General features: G+C 40.9%; 2 protein-coding genes across 2 annotated transcripts in view; both read left to right on the forward strand.

Moving 5' to 3' along the window:
- The window catches only part of LOC140491781 (cationic amino acid transporter 2-like), a 58,773-nt gene extending 45,023 nt beyond the window's left edge, over positions 1-13,750 (forward strand). Inside the window, exons 9-13 of the mRNA XM_072590184.1 lie at positions 773-875; positions 982-1,154; positions 2,139-2,305; positions 8,785-8,893; positions 12,926-13,750. Of these exons, the coding sequence (XP_072446285.1) occupies positions 773-875; positions 982-1,154; positions 2,139-2,305; positions 8,785-8,893; positions 12,926-12,978 (605 nt within the window). The 3' untranslated portion in view covers positions 12,979-13,750. The remainder of the gene's footprint in view (positions 1-772; positions 876-981; positions 1,155-2,138; positions 2,306-8,784; positions 8,894-12,925) is intronic.
- Positions 13,751-26,233: 12,483 nt separating this feature from the next.
- Positions 26,234-27,607, forward strand: part of LOC140491949 (platelet-derived growth factor receptor-like protein) — a 29,267-nt gene continuing 27,893 nt past the window's right edge. Inside the window, exon 1 of the mRNA XM_072590451.1 lies at positions 26,234-26,669. Coding sequence (XP_072446552.1) covers positions 26,612-26,669 — 58 coding nt within the window. The 5' untranslated portion in view covers positions 26,234-26,611. The remainder of the gene's footprint in view (positions 26,670-27,607) is intronic.

Genomic DNA, 27,607 nt, shown 5'->3' on the forward strand with positions numbered 1-27,607 from the left:
GTCCTTCCCTCCAGATGACATTTGTCAAGGGGCACACCCCCTCCACCTCACCAGTGGTGGCCTGGCTGCTTTTTTGTACTTTCTGAATATATTTTTGAAAAGTAGCAGACTGCAACTTGAGCTACCTCTCACTTACTTACTCTTGACTGAAGACACCTTCTCCTATGAAGCTGGAAGCTGTCTGATTGGCCTTCTATCTATTAGAACCTGCCTGCCGTGTATAATTGAATACGGAATTCTTCGCAATCCAAATAAAAATAAAAATCACCATTAAAACCATAAGGAAAGTCTGTTTTCCACCTGGGGGGTCAGGGTCAGAATCTATTAATAATTTTCCAACATTTACTTGATAATTTTAGATCATAGCTGTTGCTATCATTTATTCTGTGAACATTTCCTGAGTTAATATAGGAACACAATCCGTTGTTCAAAAGATGTGGACGCTGTGTAGAGTCCTAATCAGTCTAATATTGCTTGAGATTTTCTCAGGGTAATAGGAGGCGATCTCAGAGATCTGTAAATTAGGGGATTGATAGCATCTATAAGAATGTGTGGCATTATGAAATAGTTTCATATGGACTTTGATTGGAATAGACTCGGTGGGCTTAAAATCCAGCTTTCTCCAGACTATGCTTCGTTCTTAAACATTAAAGAGATTTAAGAGTTCAGACAGAAAGGATAATGTTCAATTTTCCTAAGTGTTTACAATGTATGTTATTTAACCTGAATGCTAAACAGAAATCATTTTTCAGTTATTGTCTGCTTTTCTTAGCTGTAATGGTATGCCTATTTGATCTGAAGACACTGGTTGATATGATGTCCATTGGAACACTTCTGGCCTACACATTGGTGGCAATATGTATCATTATTTTGAGGTAAACATAATATTTCTAGGTTGCTGGAAGTTCAATCTATATGCCCCACCCTTGTCTGGAAAGAGACCCCACTTACCAAGAAAAGAATGGTTTTTTTTTGCAACAGGTACCAACCAGACTTTAGTAAGAATGTTGGCATTGAATTGAATGAAGAGAAACAATGTGAACACACTACAGAGTCCCCAAAGGAATCTTTCAACATTAACTTATTGGTAATTCCTCTTCAATTCCCATCACCACAGTCATCAAGTATTGTTACATGTTGTGTGGGACTAACAGGTGAGTACTCAAAGGAACTTGAAAGTATCAGAGTCACTGAAGTGTCAAAGGTCTGGTCAGCAATTTAATACATAGCTCATAGCATGGTACAAGTTATAACTGCTAGCATATCATAGATCCTCCTGCTGCCACCATGGAGTGGTGTTTCAAACACATATGGATAGATCCCTTTGGTCTTCAGACCGGTTTGTTACCACAAGGCCAGTGTTGTGATGTCTTACTCATTTCTCAGTTGCAAAGGCGTTGGAAACCACGATTTGCATCTAGAAGACTCCAAGTTGAGTTCCACCCACTCCCACACCAGGGACGTCCTTTCAACACATTAAGAGTCTGGTTAGCTTTTATACAGATGCCTCATCCACCACCAATACAAGCACCATTAACATCGGAACTCAATGTGAATGGAACAGGAAACAGACCCATTTTAGCTTCCCATCCACTCTGTTTCTTACTTTCATTTATATCCAGAAGTATTTTAATGTACAACTGAACATTTTATTTCCCATTACTGAATCATCCTTGATTTTATTTTCTCCATTATCTTCTATCATTAAATCACCCATGTTTCAAATTAATTAACATGCAAATCCTTGGGAAGTGCAACAATAACAAAAGTGAGGGAAAGGTAGAGAGAGGGAGGGGGACTAAATCAAAATGGAGTTGGAAGGGGAAATTAAAGCACTCCATCACCTGCAGCGCCCACCCTTCTATAGAGTTATTGAGAGTGTTGGACTCTGTTTCTTTTGAAGTTTGGATTTTACTAATACAATGTTGTCTATTTTAAACTATATTTTATGAAGGGATTAACTTCCACTGTGCAATGTTATTAGCATACAGTTAATGTGCAAACATAAAATCCCTGCTGGTGCTATTATTAATGTAATAAAATGCTCAGAGGAAATTAGACCATTAGAATGCTATATCATGAATCATTGTATATCATGAAGAGGTTGTAACTATGTCTTCTTACTTCTCTCTTATCAGTCATTTTAATTTGCATTCTAAGTGCAATGATCACTCTTAGGCTGGATTCAATCATTGCAGCAGAGAGCTGGAGTCTTGGTTGCTTGGTGCCGGTCCTGTTGATATTAGCAGTCACAGTATTTATTATCTGGAGACAACCTCAAAACCAGAAGAAAGCCTCATTTATGGTATGTCGACGGCAGGAAAAATAAAAGTTAAAATGTTGATTCAGGAGGGCAAAACTTCTTGATTAAACATTTCAATTATGTGGTAAATGGTGTTTGGATTCTTTCATCAGCTTTATTTTTAGTGGACACATTTGAGAAGGTACCTGTGGAAAAAAATGGCAGCATTTCAAACAGCTAAAGCATTAAGGTAAAGCGATCAAAAATAAAGTTTTATGTAACCTGCTTCAATGTGTTATGATACATCTTCATGGTTTCATAAACGTGAGATTGGATGTGAATGCAGACCAAATGGTCCAGATGTGGGGACATTGCCACCGCTCCACTAACTAGTTTACTTGTGAAAACGGTGCCATTGGCAAATTAGGCTGAATGGCCTGTTCCATGTTATAGACATCTATGACTCGATGACTATAACTCTGTTTGTATTTACATAGTGTTTTTCCAGTGCAACATCTGTACACCTGAATTTATTTAATCAGTCTATCTTAGGCCTCCTCCTATGTCACATCTCCTTACGGCTCTTCTACAATTACATCCCCAAACACAACATTGGGTTCCACATTAGCATTGAAGATACCAGGTCTACTTTACAACCACCTCGCAACCTTTCTATTGCTGCTGATTTGTCACGCTACTTATTCAACTTTGGTTGAGTAGAAATTTTCACTTCTTAAAAAATCCTTTGGTAGGATGTTGGCACCACTGGTAAGGACAACATATGTTGCCCATCACTAATTGGTCTTATGCCCAGTTGATATATGCTCATATGGTTAACATATAGCCTTATGGTCTTATGAGTCCACCATACTGTTGTGGGCCTGAAATCACATTTAGGTCAGATCAGGTAAAAACAACATGAGGACAACAGACTTGTTTTCCTGAGGAACATTACAGTGAACATTTCTCCAAAAATGAAACTGAAACTACCTTTCAATTTTTGATTTATGTAAATGAATTGAGATTTATGAAGTCATAAAGTCATAGAGATGTACATCACAGAAACAGACCCTTCGGTCCAACTCATCCATGCCGACCAGATATCCCAACCCAATCTGGTCCCACCTGCCAGCACCTGGCCCATATCCCTCCAAACCCTTCTTATCCATATACCTATTCAGATGCCTCTTAAATGTTGCAATTGTACCAGCCTCCACCACTTCCACTGGCAGCTCATTCCATACATGTATCATCCTCTATGTGAAAAAATTGCCTCTTGGGTCTATTTTATATCTTTCCCCTCTCATCCTAAACCTATGCCCTCTAGTTCTGGACTCCCCACCCCAGGAAAAAGGCTTTGTCTATTTATCCTATCCATGCCCCTCATGATTTTATAAATTTCTATAAGGTCAACCCTCAGCCTCCGATGCTCCAGAGAAAACAGCCCTAGCCTATTCAACCTCTCCCGATAGCTCAAATCCTTCAACCCTGCCAACATCCTTGTAAATTGTTTTTTGTAATTAAATTTAAATTCTAACAGCTACATGGTGGGATGTGAGTCTATGATCCTTAGACCAGTAGCTTGGGCCTCTAGATGCCTATTCTAATGACATCATTAATACACCACCGATGTTCTTGATCAGCCTCCCATTTTGCATCATCATTTAATTTGAACTCATCAAATTTCATAGAATCTAGTATGGCACCTATGGATCGGAAGATATTGAAAATAACTCCACTGTTCAAGCAAATACGAAAAGAGTAAATAGGGAATGTTAGGCCTATTAGCTTGACATCAGTAGAACAAGAAATGCGAGAATCCAACAATAGTCCAATACTTAGACAATCATAATATAACTCAGCAGACTGAACATGGATTCATGAAAGGGAAGAAATCTTTGATAAAATATGCTGAATTTTTTTTTGGGAAAGTAACAATTAGGCTAGGTATGAGGGACCAGCGAGTGCAGCATTTTTGGATTTTCCAAAAAGCTTTTGATAGAATGCTGTACAAGAATTTGTTGTACAAAATTAGCTCTCATGAGCTTAGGGGTAATATATTAACATGTATTGAGGATTGATTAAGGATAGAAATAGTGAAGGAACAAATATTTCAGTTTTGGGTTGGCAGGTTATTGATAACCTACAAAGAATTGACAGGGGGAATCTGTTATAAGTTGGATGCTAGGGCCCCAAAAGTGAAATTGTGTCATAACTGAATCATGTTTATAAGAAAACACCTGCTTTTGTTTCCATTCTTAACTAGCAAATTGAAGGTTTGGATAAAGATTTACTTCTTTCTGGAGCTATGGGACCATAGATAATAAACACTCATGCGTGTGGAACCATGATATAACATACCTGCGGGGACCAGGTTTGAGCTGGTTTGCTGATAACCTAAAATTAAGTGGGAAAGTGTGTTGTGATCAAGACAATCAGAGACTGAAAAAAAAATCCAGGATGTGCAGGTTAGATGGACTGGCCATGCTAGATTGTCCATAGAGTCCAGAGCTGTGCAGGCTACGTGGATTAACCATGGTTAATGCAGAGGCTATAGGGATAGGGTAGAGGGGTGGGTCTGGGTGGGATGTTCTTCAGAGGGTTTGTTTGCACTGGATGGGCTGAATGGCCTGATCCACACTGTAGGAGTTCTATGATTCTTTGATTTATTCAGATAAATTCAGTAGGAAAGGGCTTTTTTGGTGGAATATAACGTGGCGAAATGTGAAATTATCTAGTTAAGAAAAATAAAAAAGCAGAACATTTCAAAAATGGTGAGAGTATAAGAAATGCTGATATTTCAAGGGATCTTATGTACAAATTAGAGAAAGATGACACTCATATTTAGTACGTAACAGCAGAATCAAATATATTACCAGGTTCAAAGTTTGGGAGAAGATTTGTAGCTCGGGTGCTCGTTGTTGTGGTTCTGTTCACCGAGCTGGGAATTTGTGTTGCAGACGTTTCGTCCCCTGTCTAGGTGACATCCTCAGTGCTTGGGAGCCTCCTGTGAAGCGCTTCTGTGATGTTTCCTCCGGCATTTATAGTGGCTTGTCTCTGCTGCTTCCGGTTGTCAGTTCCAGCTGTCCGCTGCAGTGGCCGGTATATTGGGTCCAGGTCGATGTGCTTATTGATTGAATCTGTGGATGAGTGCCATGCCTCTAGGAATTCCCTGGCTGTTCTCTGTTTGGCTTGCCCTATAATAATAGTGTTGTCCCAGTCAAATTCATGTTGGTTGTCATCTGCATGTGTGGCTATTAAGGATAGCTGGTCGTGTCGTTTCGTGGCTAGTTGGTGTTCATGGATGCGGATCGTTAGCTATCTTCCTGTTTGTTCTATGTAGTGTTTTGTGCAGTCCTTGCATGGGACTTTGTACACTACATTGGTTTTGCTCATCCCAAGCAAGGACTGCACAAAACAGATCCGCGAACAGATCCACAACATATTACCAGGTGAATGCAAATGAGCAACCTTGTTGCAATTTTATAGGGCCTTGTAGAGATTACATTGATGAGTTAGTGGATATACAGTTTTAGTCAGCATATTTAAAACCATATTCTGGCCTGGGTCAGAGTGTAACAAAGGTATGTTAGATTGACTCATTGATGAGGGGATTATTCAAGGAGGAAATTTTGAGTAGAGGCCTACAATCATTGGAGTTTAAAAGACTGAAAAATGATCGTATTGATTTATAAAATATATAAGGAATCTGACATGGCGGATACTGGCAGAATGTTTCTCCTAGGTAAAAACAATAACTGCAGATGCTGGAAACCAGATTCTGGATTAGTGGTGCTGGAAGAGCACAGCAGTTCAGGCAGCATCCAAGTAGCTTCGAAATTGACATTTCGGGCAAAAGCCCTTCATCAGGAATAAAGGCAGTGAGCCTGAAGCATGGAGAGAAAAGCTAGAGGAGGGTGGGGGTGGGGAGAAAGTAGCATAGAGTACAATGGGTGAGTGGGGGAGGGGATGAAGGTGATAGGTCAAGGAGGGGAGGGTGGAGTGGATAGGTGGAAACGAAGATAGGCAGGTAGGACAAGTCCAGACAAGTTATGGGGACAGTTACTGAGCTGGAAGTTTAGAACTAGGGTGAGGTGGGGGAAGGGGAAATGAGGAAACTGTTGAAGTCCACATTGATGCCCTGGGGTTGAAGTGTTCCGAGGCGGAAGATGAGGCGTTCTTCCTCCAGGCGTCTGGTGGTGAGGGAGCGGCGGTGAAGGAGGCCCAGGTGTGTTCTGTGGTGGAACTGGTCCTCCTGGGATGAGATCCGGTGGAGGTGGAGGAATTCCCACCGCAGGAACAGTAAAACCTGCGCCCACACCTCCTCCCTCACCTCTATCCAAGGCCCTAAAGGAGCCTTCCACATCCATCAAAGTTTTACTTGCACATCCACTAATATCATTTATTGTACCCGTTGCTCCCGATGCGGTCTCCTCTACATTGGGGAGACTGGGCACCTCCTAGCAGAGCGCTTTAGGGAACATCTCCGGGACACCCGCACCAATCAACCACACCGCCCCGTGGCCCAACATTTCAACTCCCCCTCCCACTCTGCCGAGGACATGGAGGTCCTGGGCCTCCTTCACCGCCGCTCCCTCACCACCAGATGCCTGGAGGAAGAACGCCTCATCTTCCGCCTAGGAACACTTCAACCCCAGGGCATCAATGTGGACTTCAATAGTTTCCTCATTTCCCCTTCCCCCACCTCACCCTAGTTCTAAACTTCCAGCTCAGTAACTGTCCCCATAACTTGCCCGGACTTGTCCTACCTGCCTATCTTCTTTTCCACCTATCCACTCTGCCCTCTCCTCCTTGACCTTCATCCCCTCCCCCACTTACCCATTGTACTTTCTCCCCACCCCCCACCCTCCTCTAGCTTATCTCTCCACGCTTCAGGCTCACTGCCTTTATTCCTGATGAAGGGCTTTTGCCCGAAATGTCGATTTCGAAGCTACTTGGATGCTGCCTGAACTGCTGTGCTCTTCCAGCACCACTAATCCAGAATGTTTCTCCTGCCTGGGGAGTCCAGAACTGAGGAATATAGTCTCAGGGACTGATTACTTAGTACTGTGATATGATTCCAGCTAATGGTAATGCTGGAGGTCAGATGTCTGGCTTGATAGACCATAAGCTTGCTTTTTTTTTGGCATTTGTCACGATCATCAGTCACTGAACATATTCACAACAGGTTGCCGATGTATTTTCAACAAAATGACATAGAAGTTTATTGTGCATAAATGGAAAGCATGAACAATGATGCACTCAGGACTATTTAAAAGGTCTTATTACAAATATCAGAAAGATACAATGCTACCTCCCTGAATGACTATATGAACTTTCAAATTTCAGTGAAGAGTCATCCCGTCTCTGTGCTAAAGCTCCTTGTTCAGTTGTGATTGATTTCTTTTCAGCAAATTTCTGCATTCACTCTAAAATTAAAATAAAACCTATGTCTTCTCTTGCTTAACACATAACATAAGAATATAACTTGAACTTAAAGCTTTTTACATTGTTCTCCTACTTTGGGACCCAAGCTCTCAAACAGTAATAACATATTATGAACCTTCATCACAATTGAGCTGAGTATTTTTCACTCAAAGCATTGAAAACCTTTGGAATTTTCTACTTGGATGGAGTCCTAAATGCTCAGTCATTGAGTATAGTCTAGTCAGAGATCAATAGATTTTTGGATGCTGAAGGCATCAAGAGAAATGGGTATAGTGCAGGAAAGTGTTGCTTAAGTAGATAATCAGCTCTGATCATGTTGAATAGTAGAGTCAGTTTGAAGAGAGGAATTACCTACACTTGCTCCTATTTCTTATGTTTCTTGTCAGACCCATCCGTCGCTTCAACTTTCCCTATCTCTACACTCCTATTGGTGGCCATGTTGTGAACTGCTTAGTCTCTAAGACTGAGCTGGCCTTTCTAAATCTCTTAACTCTCCTCTTGTTCCGTACTCCTTTAAGATATTCTTTTAAATCTATCTTTTGCACAAACCTTTGGTCACCACTGCTAATATATCTTTTGTAGCTTGGTGTCAAGTTTGGTCACTTATGCTTTTTTGGTGCACCTAGGAATGTTGTATTACATTAAGGAAATTATGTAAATTCAACTTAATTGGTTGTACAGCATTATGAATTGTATTTAATTGTGTATCATGGTTATAAGTGATGATAGAGAAAAGAATCTTCAATTATGATAGGTTGCACTGATGTTTGGTGATTTTCATTGCTGCTATTTCCTATTATTTGAGATGGTGCTGTCCACAGAGACCCTGGAAAGATTACATTTATTTAGATACTAACTGGATAATTGAAGAATGCCATAAAATTCAGACAGGCATCCATAATTTTTATTTCATTGCTTGTGGCATTAATAACCTATACAAATTTATCTTCATTAATGACTTACTTGAACTTTAATGGTTTGATCATGATCTGAATTATAACAAGGGGATGCTGTACTGTTAAATGTTGTATACTTCACCATCCGCGAGTCTTGTTCGTGTATCCTGACTTGTATGCTTTGCTGTATTTTAAAAGGTGCCGTGTGTACCATTCCTGCCAATATTCAGTATTTTGATAAACATTTACCTGACGGTGCAGTTGAGTGCAGACATCTGGATTCGCTTCTCTGTTTGGATAGCAATTGGTAAGAACCTTCACCACAGTTTGAGTAGTTAATATTGCAATTCAGTCAATACTTATAATATTTTAGTCTATTATAGGCAGCAGCAAGTTACTTTGTGGGGGAGATGATGGCCTAGTGATATTAAATCTGGATTGTCAATCCAAAGACCCAGATCATGTGCTGTGGCAAACAATGAGATTTGATTTCAATGAAGAATCTGGAATTAAGAGTCCAAAGAGGACCATGATTCATTTAGCAAACGTGAGGACTGCAGATGCTGGAAATGAGAGTTTAGGTCAGAGTGGTGCTGGAAAAGCACAGCAGGTCAGACAGCATCTGAGGAAGGGCTTTTGCCCGAAACGTTGATTTTCCTGTTCCTCGGATGCTGTCTGACCTGCTGTGCTTTCCAGCACCACTCTGATCTAAACCCATGATTCAATTGTCAGGAAAAACTCATCTGGTTCATTAAATGCCCTTTAGGGAAGGAAACTGCCATCCTTACCCAGTCTGACCTACATGTGACTCCAAACCCACAGCAATGTGGTTTACTCTTAACTATCCTCTGGGCAATTATGGATGGGCGATAAATACTGGCCTAGCCAATGACATCCTCATCCTGTGAATGAATAATAAAAAAGTTAACTGATTTTGAACTGATTTGCTCAGTCAAAGATAAAGTGTAGAACAAGTGTAGAAATTCCTAGGCTGTTCAGGGCTAGATCAAGTGACATTTTCCTCAGTAATTTATTATTTTGATTCAGTGTAGATTGTGCCAAGTTATTCACCTAATTCTGGTACTTGAATGTGCTATGATTGTCTGCTTCTTGATGTTCCCCATTATATTCTGTGATGAAATACTCTATTTGTAGGCATTTGGCTATGCTCAGAAGCCAGCAATCACTGAATTGTAACATTCCAAGCAAATGCAATTCCAAGAGATGTTAGGAAGCAGCTTTCAATTATGCTCAGCAAAAGGAGAGGGGTTTATTGTAAGGTTTCATTGAGTTCACTCAGGACAATTCAGAGTCACTGAAATGGAAATCAAAGGACACAGTGTTGGAGAAGGCGATAGAGAGTAGACTCCATGAACTAAACAGGAGAGTGGGAGAGTCAGTAAGGGGTCAAGATCATGTGAAGCAAGAATCACATGCATGGCTCTGTGCTGTCAGAACTTGGGGGAGACAAGCCACATGTTGGTGCAGTACTCAGAAGTAGTCACAGGGAGTGAGAATGTGGGAAGATCATTTGTGTTGTATTGTGGGTAGCCAGGAGGGAGTGGAAGAAGCCTGTAAATAAACTTCAATGTAGCAGAGAAAGGACGGTGGTGCATAAGTGGGGTTGGGGTTGTGAAATTACACAACCAGTGCTTGTTGAATGAAACTCGACAAGATTATCGCTCAGAAACATTCAGGAGCAGGACTGTCTTGGTGGTGTTGGAAGGTGATTAGATTAGTTTAGATTCCCTACAGTGTGGAAACAGGCCCTTCAGCCCAACAAGTCCATGCCAACCCTCTGAAGAGTAACCCACCCAGACACATTTCCCCTCTGACTAATGCACCTAACACTATGGACAATTTAGCACGGCCAATTTATCTGCCCTGCACATCTTTTGGACTGGTGAGGAAACCGGAGCACCCGGAGGAAACCCACGCAGACATGGGGAGAATGTGCAAACTCCACACAGACAGTCACCTGAGGCTGGAATTGAACCTGGGACCCTGGTGCTGTGAGGCAGCAGTGCTAACCACTGAGCCACCGTGACGCCCCATAACAGTCATAACAGAAGCAATCACTGAGGCAGACCATGATGCCCCATCAGAGGCAAGAGTGTTAATGCTGAGATTCAGCTCATCAATAAATGGTCACAGGTACCTCATAAATATTGCTACTAGGCAGACTCTGAGCATTTATACCTTGACATTGCAGTTATGGTCATGTATGAGTCACTGTGCCTCAAGTTGCATGTTTCCAGTAACCTCCCAGCCGGCTCTCTGTATCTTCCCAAGATGGTTAAAGCATTCAAACCTCTCAGGGAATTTTGACAGGGTTGATGCAGAAAGGTTGTTTCTCCTTGTAGGGCAATCTCAGCCTAGGGGACATAATCTCAGAATAAGGGATTGCACTTTTAAAATAGAGATGGGAGGGATTTCTTCTCTCAGATAAAACGTACATCATTATAGCACAGTAGAAGCCCTTTAGCCCTCGATGTTGCACCACAACCTGTGAAACCAATCTAAAGCCCATCTAACCTACACAGTTCCATTATCATCCATATGTATATCCAATGACCATTTAAATGCCCTTAATGTTGGCAAGTCCACTACTGTTGCAGGCAGAGCATTCCACATCCTTACTACACCTTGAGTAAAGGACCTACCTCTGACATCTGTCCTATATCTATCACCCCTCAATTTAAAGCTATGTCCCATTGTGCTAGCCATCACCATCCAAAGAAAAAGGCTCTCACTGTCCATCCTATTTAATCCTCTGATCATCTTGTATCCCTCTATTAAATCACCTCTTAACCTTCTTCTCTCTAACAAAAACAGCATCAAGTCCCTCAACCTTTCCTCATAAGGCCTTCCTGCCATACAGGCAACATTCTGGTAAATCTCTGAATCCTTTCCAATGCTTCCACATTCCTCCTATAATGTGGCAACCAGAACTGTACGCAATACTCTAAGTGCAGCCATACCAGAGTTTTGTACAGCTGCAACATAACCTCATGGTTCTGAAACTCAATCCCATTACCAATAAAAACTAACATGCTGTATGCCTTCTTAACAACCCAATCTACTTGGGTGGCAACTTTCAGGGATCTATGCACATGGACACTGAAATCTCTCTGCTGATCCACACTACCAAGAATATTATCATTAGCCCAGTACTCTGTATTCCAGTTACTACTTCCAAAGTGAATCACCTCACACTTTTCCACATTAAACTCCAATGCCACCTCACAGCCCAGCTCTGCAGCTTATCTATGTCCCTCTGTAACCTACAACATCTTTTCTCACTGTCCACAATCCCACTGACTTTAGTGTCATCTGCAAATGTACTAACCCATCCTTCAACACCCTCATCCAGGTCATTTACAAAAATGAAAAACAGCAGTTGTCCCAAAACAGATCCTTGCTGTACACCACTAGTAATTGAACTCCAAGATAAACATTTCCTATCAACCACCACCCTCCGTCTTCTTACAGCTAGCCAATTTCTGATCCAAACTGCTAAGTCACTCTCAATCCCATGTCTCCATATTTTGTGCAATAGGCTACTGTGGGGAATCTTATCAAATTCTTTTCTGAAATCCATATACACCACATCAACTGCTTTACCCTCATCCGCCTGTTTGGTCATCTTGTCAAAGAACTCAGTAAGGTTGTGAGGCATGACCTACCCTTCACAAAACCATGTTGGATATGCCTAACCAAATTATTCCTTTCTAGGTGATTATAAATTCTATCTCTTCTAATCCTTTCCAAAACTTTGGCCACAACAGAAGTAAGGCTCACTGGTCTACAATTATGAGGGTTGTCTCTATTCCCCTTCTTGAACAAGGCAACAACATTTGCTATCCTCCAGTCTTCTGGCACTATTGACTGGAGGACAGCAAATGTTGTCCCCTTGTTCAAGATGGTAGTGAACTTGCAGAATCCTTTGTTGCAGAGTACTGTAGAGGTTGGATCATTAAGTATATTAAAGGTTAAGGTAGATACATTTTTAACCAGTGAGGGAATCAAATGTTATGGGGAAAACCAAGAAAGTAGTTTTCAGAGTGATCAGATGAGACATGATCTCATTGAATGGCCCAGCAGACTTGATGGGCTGAATGCCTTGCTTCCGCTCTGATTTCTTAAGGTGCTAGTTGTCATAATTGGGTAACTGATGCTGCGAGTGACACCAGTTCATGTTCAGGTTGTTTCTGTTCACATTGGGAGGAGAGTTGAAATCAGCTCCTTAGTTGAGGGTGAACTGAGAAACTTCTCTGGTCCTTTGCCACACATTGACTTACTAATACTGAAATGTAAAATTTCTTACTTCATTCAACAGGTTTACTGATATATTTTGGCTATGGCATTCGACACAGCGTGGAAGGTCAGTGACATCAAGAATGCTCTATTTTGAATCAATTTGAAAACGAAAAGCCAGCTGAGAAAGAGAATAAGAATGAGGCTTGTTCAGGAACCAATGATCCATCAAGGATAAGCTAGTAATTACAACTTTGGAACAAATTGAATATGAACAGTCCAGTTCCTCTACAAAATAAAGTCAAATTTCTTTTATACATTTTTAACATAATTAGACACTCAAAGAATCTTTGCAGGAGTGCTATCAAAAGTTTGATGATTATTAACTATTACACTCAGAAGAATGTTACCTAAACTCTAAGGAAGGGAGGTCAATAGGGAGGTGCTTTGCCATATCAGTTCTACTCAGTCACCACACAAAGAACTCTCGAGATATAAAAGAGGAGCCCTGTGTAAGGCTTCCTTTTCGATTTATTTTGGTTAATCTGTAAGTTCTGCTATCTGTGAATCAAAACGTCATTCTGGGAAGAAAATTATATTCAGTATTATGTATGCAAAGTAAATGCTGAAAGAGTTGTGACTCAATCAGTTATCCCTTGATAACAGAAAGGCTTACAGACAGATAGCCACTTTTCACATCCTTGGGACTGGTTGCTGTTGTAATGTGGGAATCATAACAACTGGTGCACAGCAAACTCCCACATTCATATGAAGATGAGCAATTGATTCATTGCAATGATGTTAAATTGAGGCATCAATATTGGTCAGCACACCTCTATTCTTCTTGGATATCATGCCATGGGATCCCTTCAATCCATCTGATAGACTTTGCTTTAAAGGTCTCATCTAAAAGACATCACCTCAACTCTGCAGTACTGAAGAGTCATTCCTGACCTTGTACTCAAGTTGGCATTGAAAGCTCCAACATACTGACCCAGCAGTGAGACCATTAACCATTGAACCACAGCTGACATTGCTTTAACTTTCACCCTGCTGTATTTCGAAATAATGTTGTTGTGCATTTACTCAAAGCTAGTCACTCTCTAGGGTATGTTGACTTCAGATTTGAATACCATTACAAAAGGTGGATTTGTATTCCTTTTAACGATTCTTCAAGTGGTTTGCTCACAATCGTAACAGATCCATGTAGGGAAGTAAGCAAGACATATGTTACATTTCAAGAGCCTCCGGTACATTGCATAGGTCATTTGAACTGTTAAATTCCAGGCAGTACAACATTACAAAAAGCACAATGAAAATTGCAAAATTAGTGTACAAACTATAAGAATTAAAATGAAGATGAAAAATAATTTCTTATATTTGTTTATCTGATATCATAATCTGGCAGCATCTGTGGAGAGAACTGTATTACCCAACTCAAAATGTTAACTTTATTTTTTCTCCACAGATGCTACCTGACCTGATAAATTTTTAGCATGTTTTATTTTGGTTTCTGATTTTCAGCATCTGTGGGTCTTTGGAATTTTTAATCATAATAATGAACACATTTTGGTAATAATGTTCAACACAAAAGTTTTAATATTTTATCCTGCACAAAAATTAATTGTAATATATATTTGATAGTTTACTGAAAATGCTGAGAGGATTGTAAGAAAAATATACAAGCTTATAGAAGGCAGCGGCCACATGTTAAGTACGTAAAGGAATCATGCTTTATTTCTATCACTGGTGACATTTCTGATACATCATACAGTATTTACATGAGGTTGGGTGGTGATCTCAGATAAAAGCTATCATAGAGTCATCGAGATACACAGCACGGTAACAGACCCTTCGGTCCAACCCGTCCATGCCGACCAGATATCCCAACCCAATCTAGTCCCACCTGTCAGCACCCAGTCCATATCCCTCCAAACCCTTCCTCTTCATATACCCATCCAAATGCCTCTTAAATATTGCAGTTGTACCAGCCTCCACCACTTCCTCTGGCAGCTCATTCCATACATGTACCACCCTCTGCGTGAAAAAGTTGTCTTTTAGGTCCCTTTTATATCTTTCCCCTCTCACCCTAAACCTATGCCCTCTAGTTCTGGACTCCCCCACCCCAAGGAAAAGACTTTGCCTATTTACCCTATCCATGCCCTTCATAATTTTGTAAACCTCTATAAGGTCACCCCTCAGCCTCCGCTGCTCCAGGGAAAACAGCCCCAGCCTGTTCAGCCTCTCCCTATAGCTCAAATCCTCTAACCCTGGCAACATCCTTGTAAATATTTTCTGAACCCTTTCAATTTTCTCAACATCTTTCCAAGAGGAAGGAGACCAGAATTGCACGCAATATTCCAACAGTGGCCTAACCAATGTCCTGTACAGCCGCAACATGATCTCCCAACTCTTGTACGCAATGCTCTGACCAATAAAGGTATGCATACCAAATGCCTTCTTCACTATCCTATCTACCTGTGACTCTACTTTCAAGAACTGTGAACTTGCACTCCAAGGTCTCTTTGTTCAGCAACACTCCCCATCCTTTCAACATTGGGTTCTGTCTTTAGATTCAGTTCAGTCTTTGCCATCTAACAGCTGCCTTTGTTTCTAAGATCTCAACTAAATGAATTTGGGCAATCCCAACTTTAATGAGTTGAGGCAGGACAACTCTCATGCAATGCAAGATTTTTAAAGCAATTGTTTAAGAATGCTTCTTTCTTTCAGGTGCACAGCATTAAAACACAGTCTTCAGTACTAATTAACATGTTTAGCTTTTGATTTTTTTTGTAGTTAATTAAAACAACTAGTTTCAGTAATGGTGACCATTGAAACTATTATGGATTATCACAAAGATCAATCTGGTATACTTTGGAACTAGTTCACTCAGCTGGCCAGACTGTTAGTGTGTATTTCAGAATATAACAACAGCATGCGTTTCAAATTCCTCAATTTGTCAAGGATGCTACATGGAGAAAGATAGTTCTTGGCATTTTTAGGAAGATGTTATTTCCAGTCCTAAAGACATAACAAACAAGTATAATGACAAATGGAGAGGCAACAGCCTGATGTTATAATCACTGGACTGTTAATCCAGAGACCCAGGTAATGTTCTGAGGACCTGGGTTTGAATCCTGCCACGGCAGATGGCGGAATTTGAATTCAACAAAAATCTGGAATTAAGGGTCTAATGATGACCATGAATCCATCGTTGATTGTTGGAAAAAACCATCTGGTACACTAATGCCCTTCAGGGAAGGAAACTGCCATCCTTATCTGGTCTGGCCTACATGTGACTCCAGATCCACAGCTATGTGGTTGACTCTTAACTGCCCTCTGGGCAATTAGAGATGGGGATAAAATACTCGATTAGCCAGCGACGCACTCATCCCATGAATGAATGAATAAATAAAGGCAACTAGGAATGGGCATTAAATGCTGGCCTAACCAGCAAGCCCTCATTCCGTGAATGAATTAAAAAATAATCACACATTTCATGGGAGTTGTCCTGCCTAAAGGTTAACTCATTGCCAAGAATGAGATCAGCCTAAGGCAGTGCAGAGGAAGAGGGCACCTAACCAAGCATACCAAGATTGTCAAAGGTCTGATTCATAAAGTCTGTGTTTGGCAACCTATGAAAGACGTGCAATAGAATTGCTGAAGTTCTGCAAAGAGAAGTGTACATTCAACATAATCAAAAAAGTGAGTTGGAACCATATCTGTGGGAAGACAAAGAGAGAAATGTGCTGCCAACCATGAGAAAAGCAACTGCAAGGAAAGGGTCATTTGTCCCAAGTTACGACCACTAAAATTATTTTAAAGTAAAAATAAATAAAGCATGCCCCAAATTTCTTCCTTCAAGGGGATGAGTTGGGCAGCCTCCTCACCAGAAACCATATGGGAGCAGTTATTGGCGACTCAATGGACTTGAGGAATTTATTCACTGATTGGTGCTGCAATATTCTTTAATTACAAACATTAACTGTTTTTTTGTTTCTCATATTATTTCACTGTGATGGAGCATTTGAGGAAATAGATTGTTCATTGCTGGGAAATTCACAAACAGAACGGTTAATTTTAATTCTTATATTAAATCAGTTTATTACTGCTCGTCAGAAAATGAACATTGAAACTAAGCAATATATGCAAACAAAATTCAATGCAGAATTGAAAAAGATGTATTGACAAATCTGTTTCAATACTGAATGATGTTTTCAATAAACTGTAGTGTGTAGAATATTCTTTATTTACAAACTATTGGAGTATATATGATTTTCTAGATTTTCTAAAATTGAATTGTAATCTTTGAATTAAACTTTTTAACTTTTAGTTTGATGTTTCTTTTTAATATATAAAGTGGGACTCCTGTTGTTTTTTTCCCCTTGACCCTCAATTATATTATGACCATCAAAACCTCCACCAATAACATCCTGGAGATCACCAGTGACCAAAAAATTAACTGATCCAATTGCATTAATCCTAATGGCTACTAGATTAGGCCAGATGCTGGGTATTCTATGGAAAATGGCACACTCCAACTCAAAAAAGCCTTTCCATTGAGATAAACACAGTAAATTCTGGAAATATTCAGGTGAGGTAACATCTGCAAAGGGAGAAAGAGTTTATATTCCAGGCTGACAACCTTTTCTCAAAATCTTTGTGACAAAATGTCCTGTTTTTATTTCAGCATATTTGGAAGTATGGTTAATAATATATTTTTTGGACCCTGACCTTGCTAAGATAGGAGGCATGTGTTGTGCCTCTAAGGTAAAGTTGTCACATTGCCAGAGGACCATAGTGCCACTCTCTCGTGACAAAGGGTTAACTGGTGGTGAACTTAACCTGAGGGTCACCACTCCTCAGGTGAGGGTCAAGGTTGGGAAGGTGGGATCTTTATTGGAACCTCAGATGGTCCAGAGAATTGAACACAGACTGTTGGTGTTACTCTGCATTTAAAGCCAGACATTGAGCTGAGTTAACAGACCCACCTTCAGAACTAACCTTGTGTGCAGAACTAACCTTGTGCCATTGCTATATATATGCATACTGTACATATACAATATGCATACATGCAAACCTGTGATTGGTGTTGCAGTAAAGGAGACCAAGAGATTGTTTGAATTTTACTTTGCAGGGCTAATTGAAACTGAATTCATAAATAAAAGTGAATCAAATTATTACTGGTACCCTCCAGGCTCTTTGTAGAACTGGTGGTACTTTTGATGTTGGTGAATTTCCACAGGTATTTTGATCATGATGAAAGGAGATGTCACACTTACATACATGCAGTCATAGATTCACAATGTCTAATGGGAACTATGGTTGACTTCTCCTGCTCCTCTCCCACGAGCACTGAGGTGAATAGGAGCATCGTAATAGCAAATCCTGCACTCGTGAAATTGGAATCTTTCTGATTTTCATAGGGCATTTATCAGCCAAAAGGGCCATGGTGCTATTCTATTTCAAATATATACATACTTTATAAAAGTTCTTACATCAGTATGAACCTCCCGTATTTTCATTTATTCCTGATGTCACTTTCTTGGCTTGTTTTTTGTGTCCTGTTTTCCTTTATGATAGAAGCTTTGTAAATGGTATGTTTCTCATCACTGCTAGCAATATAACAACTTGGTTCTTTGACTTCTTCCAATACAGACTGCAGTCCAGGGAACATTCCATGTCCCAACTAACTTTACACTTCCTGAATGGAGACTTTTAAACGTCTGAGCACTTTAAAGGCCTTTTTTTCAGCCTTTCAATGGTTCATTTGTTTTATGTTTTTGTGCATATAGGCCTTCATGGGCATTTAACTCTTGCCTTTCCATACCTTCAGAAGATTCCAAAACCTTTCATGACCAATGAATTAAATCAAGTACCAATCACTATTGTTATATTAGACAAATTATTTTACTGAGGGCAACCGCCAGCTTTATAGCTCTACCATCACAGAGAAAAACTGAACTTCAGGTTCCACACCATTTGTGATCATATATTTCTGCTCTTTCATTACTGTTGAGTCAACATCTAGCATATTGAGACCATTCAGCCCATTGAGCCTAGGCTGCCACTCAACAAGATCATGGTTAATCTGATTACAACCTCAAATCTACATTGCTGCCTAGCCTTGATAACCTTTCAACTGTGGATTTGTTACCATTCTCATAGGCCTGGACCATTAGATCAGAAATGTTGCTGGCATCCTTTTGTACATCTTCAGCACAATTTAAACTTGAATTCTTTGAGTTGGAAAACATAGAATATTAACTTGCTCATTTTCCAAGGCAAAACCCAACTACATTCCTGATCTCTGTTTAGCTGTGCAGTGCTTGATTGATTTTTGATTGGTTTCTTAAAGGGGTCATTTATCTACCGGTGTCACTTCCCATTACCTCCTGACTGGTTCTCCAAGATGTCATGGGATCAAACCTCATTACATTAGATCCTCATAAACCATGGGGGGCAGGAGCATGGATTTCCCACAGATAACAACAAATTAGGATACCATTCCTCATTCGCTTACCTATCACCTGTGAAGGATTGAGCAATCAGAATGATGCATATATGAGTTACAAAAAAGATGGGGTGTGGGGCCAATCTCATAGGTATGTGGATCCATGGGTAGTGAATCTGCAGATAACGAGGAATGAGCGTATAGCTTTTATGACTTTCCACTGAAATAATGATGTGGTTTAATGTCGCTTCCACTTCTTCGAGCGAAGAGAGGGAATGATATTAGTAATAGTATTCTGGATTAGTGGTGCTGGAAGAACACAGCAGTTCAGGCAGCATCCAAGTAGCTTCGAAATCGACGTTTCGGGCAAAAGCCCTTCATATTCCTGATCACCACGAATCCAGAATCTGGTTTCCAGCATCTGCAGTCATTGTTTTTACCTCATCAGTAATAGTATACCTAATGAATAACCCAAATCAATTTGCATTGTGTAACTTCCAGAACTCTCATTAAGGCAAGTTGAAGAAACCATCTTATAATGTGTGTGCTTTAATTGTGACTGTTGGTACTTGAAACTGAGTTAATTAAAAACTTAAAATTAAAACAAGTAAAAATGTTGTATACAATCTTAAAACTAAAACAGAAACATCTAAGTAATACATAAAATTTATATAAAGTATGTATAAAGTTAATGCATGAAGATAATCCCAAAGCCTTTCATGACCATGAGATATCAAGAAACAGTTGAAAGCATTGGATACTGCTAAAGCTATGGGCCATGACAACATTCCAGCTAAGAAGACTTGTGTTGCAGAACTAACTGTACCCCTAGCTCAGCTGTTTCATTGCAGCGACAACACTGGTATCAGTCTGAAAATCTGCTAAATTGCCCAGATATGTCCTGTCTACAAAAACAAATCAAATCTACTCCATCCACTAACCTCCTTATCAACCCATCTCAATTATCAGTGAAGTAATGGAAGGAATCATTGGCAGTACTACCCAGCAGTACTCACTGAGAAATAACTTGCTCCCTGATACCCAGTTTGGACTCCACCAGATTGCTTACAGACTTGGTCCAAACGTAGATAAAAAAGCCGCATTCCAGAGGTGAGAGTGAGTGTCCTTGACATCACTGCAACATTGGACTGAGTGTGGCATCAAGGAGCCCAAGCAAAATTTGAGTCAATGGGAATCAGATGGAAAGCTCTTCACTGATTGCAGGCAAACTTAGCGCAAAGGAAGAATGTTGTGGTTGTTGGAGATCAATCAACTAAGCTCCATGACATCTCTGCCTGAGTTCTTCATGGTGGTATTGAGGCTCAATGATGTTCCTTTAATCATAAGGTGAGAAGCAGGAATGTTTGCTGATAATTGCATTGTATTGAGCACTATTCACAAGTTCTAAGACACTGAAGCAATCTATGTTAATATACAGGAAGATCTGGATAACATTCAGGCTTGGGCTGTGAAGTGATAAATTAAATTTACACCACACAAATGCCAGGCAATGTCTTCCCCTTACAAGACAGAATATGTCCATCTTCTCTCGACATTCACTAGTATTACTACCACTGACGCTCTCACCAATCTCCTGAGGGTTACCATTGACCAAACCTGAAGCGAACCAACCAAATCAATGCAACAGCTACAACAGCAGGTCAGACAACAGGAATTCTTTATCAAGTAACTCACATCTTGTCTTTTGCCTACTATATACAAGACAGCAGTCAGGAGCATAATGGAATATTGCCCACTAGCCTGGGTAGGACAGCTGCAAAAATACTTAAGAAACTCAACACCATATCCTTGCTTTTGCTGTTTGGGACATTTTAAAATAATTTGGCAGAGGGGTAGAACAGAAAGTAGATATAAAGTCAAGAGCAAGATACAGTCAGATGTAGATGGAATAATAGGACAGTCCAGCAGATGAGAAAACATAGGTATGATAAGGCACATGGGAGGACAGGTAAACTGAACTGTATCTATTTTAATGCAAGAAGCCTGAGTGGTAAAAACAGTTAAACTTCCAGCATTGATCAGTATGTGGGAATATGATATTGTTACAATTACTAAGACATGGTTGAAGGAAGAGCAGGATAGATAGCTCAGCATTCCAGAGTATAAAAGTTTCAGGCATGATAAGGGGGTGATAGAAGAGAGATGGTGGCATTGCATTATTGATAAAGGAAACCATCACCGCAGTAAGGGGGGGTTACTTTGCTGGGATTTTACTCTAGGTCTCCCAAAAATCAGAGGGACATAGAAGAGCAGACTATGCAAACAAATCACAGAGAGGTGGTGAAAGGAACAGGGTTAGAGGTATAGGGAATTGCAACTTTGTTAACATTAACTGGGATCAGCTTAGTGTGAAAGAATTACACAGGGTGGAATCTTAAAGTGCACCCAGAAGTGTTTTTTTGTGCCATTAAGTAGATAGCTCAATCAGAGATGGAGCTTTCCTAAGCCTAGGGAATGAAACTACTTAAGTGGTTGAAGTGTCAGTGGGCGAACATTTTGGGGACAGTGACCATAACTTTGCAAGTTTCAAAGTTATTATGGAAAGGGATAAGAATTGTGCAGAAGTTGAGTGTCTAAAGTGGGGTAGGCCAATTTCATTATCATTAAACAGAATCAGACAAACATAGACTGGTTGCAGCTATTTGCAAGTTAGTCTATATTTGGAAAATGGAAGATAGTTAAAAATAATACAGTGAGAGTTCAGAGCCAGCTTGTTTCTCCAAGGGTGAAGGTCAAGAGCCGCAAGTCCAGGCAACCTTGCATGTCAAGGATATTGAGAGTTTGTGTTAGGTATAACCATTCAAAAAACAAGAGATGATCTTGAGGAATATAGAGTATGTCGGGGATTGGGGGGTGGGGGGGAGGATTGTTTGAGAAAGCAATTGTGAGGGCAAAGTGGGATGTAGTTCTGACCTGCTCTAAATAAGAGCACAGGTACAACTGACATGTGATAAAGGTGTCCCCAATTAAGCAGAATGTTAGGGTAATTGATTAGTTTACTCTGAAGTACTTGATCAAAACTAAATCAAATCTACCTTGGACAAAATGAACTAGTCCACACATTCCATTTACATGAGATAATGGACAAGGAGCAAATCCTAGTTTCACCTTGTGCATTTTCATTGCTGACCAAAGACCAATCCCAGAGAGGCTGGTTTTGCCACAAAGGCCCCATGTGAAATTTCAGGTGCTATTCTTGATTGTTGTTTTCAGCACTGCTAAATGCTGCCATACTGCGGCAACCACCGATCCTCATGATGATGTATGTCAGCCCACAGCTAACGTCATAGAGTCATACAGCATAAACGGACCCTTTGGTCCAATTAGTTCACGCTGAACATGTTACTAAACTAAACTAATCCCACCAGCCTACATTTGGCTTATATACCTTTAAAACTTTCCTATTCATGTACATATCCAAATGTCTTTTAAACATATCCAACTGTTGTGGTTCTGTTTGCCGAGCTGGGAATTTGTCTTGCAAATGTTTTGTCCCCTGTCTAGGTGACATCCTCAGTGCTTGGGAGCCTCCTGTGAAGCACTTCTGTGTTGTTTCCTCCGGCATTTATAGTGGTTTGTCTCTGCTGCTTCCGGTTGTCAGTTCCAGCTGTCCCCTGTAGTGGCCGGTATATTGGGTCCAGGTCGATGTGTTTGTTGATAGAGTCTGTGGATGAGTGCCATGCCTCTAGGAATTCCCTGGCTGTTCTCTGTTTGGCTTGCCCTATAATGGTAGTGTTGTCCCAGTTGAATTCATGTTGCTTGTCATCTGCGTGTGTGGCTACCAAGGATAGCTGGTCGTGTCGTTTCGTAGCTAGTTGGTGTTCATTGATACGGATCGTTAGCTGTCTTCCTGTTTGTCCTATGTAGTGTTTTGTGCAGACCTTGCATGGGATTTTGTACACTACATTGGTTTTGCTCATGCTGGGTATCGGGTCCTTCATCCTGGTGAGTTGTTGTCTGAGAGTGGCTGTTGGTTTGTGTGCTGTTATGAGTCCTAGTGATCGCAGTAGTCTGGCTGTCAGTTCAGAAATGCTCCTGATGTACGGTAGTGTGGCTAGTCCTTTGGGTTGAGGCATGTCCTCGTTCCGTTGTCTTTCTCTTAGGCATCTGTTGATGAAACCTTTGTGGTGAAGGTTTACAGGAAAGCCACACACTCAGACCAAGTCCTAAACTATGAAAGCAACCACCCCAACACACACAAACGAAGTTGCATCAAGACACTATTCAAAAGGGCCACAACACCCTGCAGCACACCAGAATTGCAAAAAGAGGAAGAGGAACACCTATAAAAGGTATTCGCCAAAAACGGATACCCTCGTAACTTCATCCCATGCAAGGACTGTACAAAACACTACATAGGACAAACAGGAAGACAGCTAACGATCCGTATCCTTGAACACCAACTAGCCACGAAACGACACGACCAGCTATCCTTGGTAGCCACACACGCAGATGACAAGCAACATGAATTCGACTGGGACAACACTACCATTATAGGGCAAGCCAAACAGAGAACAGCCAGGGAATTCTTAGAGGCATGGCACTCATCCACAGACTCTATCAACAAACACATCGACCTGGACCCAATATACCGGCCACTACAGGGGACAGCTGGAACTGACAACTGGAAGCGGCAGAGACAGGCCACTATAAATGCCAGAGGAATCTTCACAGAAGTGCTTCACAGGAGGCTCCCAAGCACTGAGGATGTTACCTAGACAGGGGACGAAACGTTTGCAAGACAAATTCCCAGCTCGGCGAACAGAACCACAACAATGAGCACCCGAGCTACAAATCTTCTCCCAAACTTTGAATATCCAACTGTACTTGCATCCACCACTTCCTCTAGCAATTCATTCAACACATTAACCACTGTCTATGTAAGATGTTGCCTCTCATGTTCTTTTCAAATCTTTCTCCTCTCATCTTAAAAAATATGCCCCCTAATTTTAAACTCCCCCATCTTAGGGAAAAAGACCTTTGCCCCTCATGATTTTATAAACCTCTATAATGGTCACCCCTTAACATCCTATGGTCCTGTGAAAAATGCCCCAGCCTATCCAGCCTTGCTTTGTAACTCAAACCTTCTAGTCCCAGAAACATCCTGGTAAATCCTATCTGAATCTTTAACAATATCCTTCCTATAACAGGAACTGCACACAGTACTCAAGAAAAGGCCTCACCAACATCCTGTACAACCTCAATGAGATGTCCCAACTCCTATACTCAAATGTCTGAGCAATGAAGACAAGCTAAATGCCTTCTTAACCATCTTATCTACCTGTGATGCAAATTGCAACAAATTATGTACCTGAACTCCTAGGTCTCTCAGGGTCATGCCAGTAATTATATAAGTCCTGTCTTTATTTACTTTACCAAAATATGATGCCTCATATTTTTCCATCTGCCATTCCTTAGTCCAATTGGTCAAGATTTTTTTGTAAGCCAAGATAACCCTCTTCACTGTCCACTTTACCACCAATTTTGGTGTCATCTGCAAACATACTAACTATACCCCTTATATTCTCATCCAAATCATTGGCTAGTGTTCCTCAGCTGTGAAGGTTGATGAACAGGGCATTCCTATCATACTTGCAAACATCTATGAAACAGAGCTTTGGGTGTTCAACTGGTCTTCTGTCCCCAGTCAAACCCACTGTGCAGAAAATTCTCTGGAATACATTTACAATTAAGCCCAGGCAGAAAAGGCACCACTGCCTGATGAGAAATTGCATTCTTAGAAGACTATGAGGTAAAAACAATGACTGCAGATGCTGGAAACGAGATTCTGGATTAGTGCTGCCTGGAAGCTACTTGGATGCTGCCTGAACTGCTGTGCTCTTCCAGCACCACTAATCCAGAATTTGAGAAGACTATGACATTCATGGTTTTGTATTGCCATGAGATGCCAAGATTGGTCTGTGAGTGTCAGAGTTGAAATTTGTTTCCTTCCGTTTGCAGTAGCTGCAAGTTGTCTGTGTTTCATAGTTGTACAAGAAGGTGCTAAGAGCATAGACCTCAAAACCAGCAATTTGGCCCCAAGAGCCAACTTGTTTTCTTTCATGAGCATTTTGTATGCCAAGCAAAGGTGGTAACGGCTTTTCTAATGTGTATATTGGTCCCAGCAGAAATGGGTACGTGAATAGGAAAGGCTCAGGGGGATATGGGTCGAATGCTGGCAAATAGCCATAGGATTAATTTAGGTTATCTGGTCAGCATGGACCAGCTGGACCAAAGGAACTGTTTTGTGTTGCACATGTCTATGACTTTGATTGTCTACTCTCTTTCCAAGAGGTGACCAAGGGTCAGGTGGATGGGAATGCTGTCCTGCCAAAGATTGAGGTGCAGCCTATTCAAATATTGGAAAGGGTGGTCTGTAAGCCATGGAGCTTGACCTCATCCCCATGCTGACAGGACAACGACAGGATGACCACCGTCAATCTTTCATTGAGAAACCCAAATTCTAGTGTTGTATTTTATGTATGTATAATACATGTACGGATCCAGCTTAAATCCACATCTAGTAACATATATTGCCCGTTCCTCAACTTTAAGGCGCAATTACTATATCATTTAACTGTAATTTTCACAGAATCACAGAAGTCTTTCGGCGCAAAGGAAGACATTCGGCCCATCGTTCCTGCACCGAAAATTTACACATTATAATTGGACATTTTCGTTTTGAATTCCAAAACCATTTGCTTTGCTCGTGGTCGTAGCCTCGAAGATAAAGAAGTCCACACACCACAATGCAACCAAGGAGGTTTATATTTAGTTGATAAAGAGAAGAAACCCCGAGGTTCTTTGGTTTGAAGAGGGGAATGTAAACAGACTAAACTTTGAGCCTCTCTCTCTCCCTGGTGACCGTGGCAGCGTGTGAAAGACAGCTCTCATTTCAAGTCCGTGCATTTTTAATACCTTGGATTCCTAATGAGTTTTCGATCGCTTTTAAGATGTATTGAGGAAAGGGTGAGCTGATCGGCGGAAGCAGAGGCTGCAGGAGTTTGTGGATGTTTACTGAGCGCTCAGCGCAGATGAATGGATTCCATTGAATCACTTAGCTCTTGCAGCTGCCAAGCTCTGCCGGGTTGACTCTCAGCCGCTTGTGAGGACACTTTGTTGGGCGAGAAATAGCTGACTTCTCAATTCCGTTTGAAGAACAACAAATTCCTTGGTACCTCGACATTCCACAGCGAAGCTGCTGAATGCACGTGTTGGTGTGAATTTCCTGCCGGTGTAACCTTGGGGCTTGCCTGTCAGAAACTCCCCAGTTGATTTTACCATCTTCTGACCATGAGGCTGGGGCTAGCCTTCGTGCTGGTTTGTCTGACTGTTTTCGTCCTGGAATTCGGTAAGTCACATTGTAATCGAGAGTCCATTGAGCTAACTCCGTGCTGTCTCCAAACCACATCTACCTCACTAATGTATCCCTCCTTAGGGGTTTTTTGTGTGTGGAAATATTAACTCTTTAAAGCCTCATGCGGTTGTAAGTGGGATTATTTATGTGTTATTACAAACGATCCGAAGGTTCAGTAGTCTGGGAGATTCGAAACCACCATTCAGAAAGTTTTTAATACCTTTGGAGTTTGAATGAGGGAGAGTGGGCATTGTCACATTGTGTAAATTGTATGATAAAATGTTGGGATTAGACATTACATTTGTAGAGGCCGTTCACTTAAAGTGTCCCCGTTCGGATAATGGAATAAAATTGTTGAAATTCCTCTTACATTGTGTTTCAGCATCTCAGTGTCTCAGAGCTGAAAACAGCACATTTCAAGTTTAGAAAGTGTTGTAACCAGTTTGTGCGGGACGAGCTCACACAATTGTTTTGTTTTTATTAGTGATAGTGGTTGAGGGGCAAACATTGTCCAGGACACATGGAGAGAAGCTTCTCTTCCGAATAGTGTCAATGCTGTTTGACAATCACCTGAGAGGGAAAATCCAGCATCGTTCTGACGTCTGACCCGAAAGGGGGCGCTCCTCTCTCGTGAGCCACAAACCATTTGATATAGGTTCCCAACCGACCAGGATTATCTGGGAGTCTCAAGAAGTCTTGGACTAACTTCTGTTCCTATGTCTTATGGTTTTATGGATTAATCTCCAGGGCATTGCAGAATTGGAGAAAAACAAATCACAGGGATATTGTCAACTTCTTTCAAAATTTCTCTCCCCAGTTATTGAAAATGGGGCCGGGGTGAGGTATTGATGGCAGCGCTGTTTGATTGACAGTCAAGCATCATCCAATTGGCATCCAAATGGGTTGCATCAACATGTGTTAGCCAACTAATG

The sequence above is a fragment of the Chiloscyllium punctatum genome, chromosome 20 (genome assembly GCF_047496795.1).
Source record: "Chiloscyllium punctatum isolate Juve2018m chromosome 20, sChiPun1.3, whole genome shotgun sequence".
Taxonomy (NCBI): Eukaryota; Metazoa; Chordata; class Chondrichthyes; order Orectolobiformes; family Hemiscylliidae; genus Chiloscyllium; species Chiloscyllium punctatum.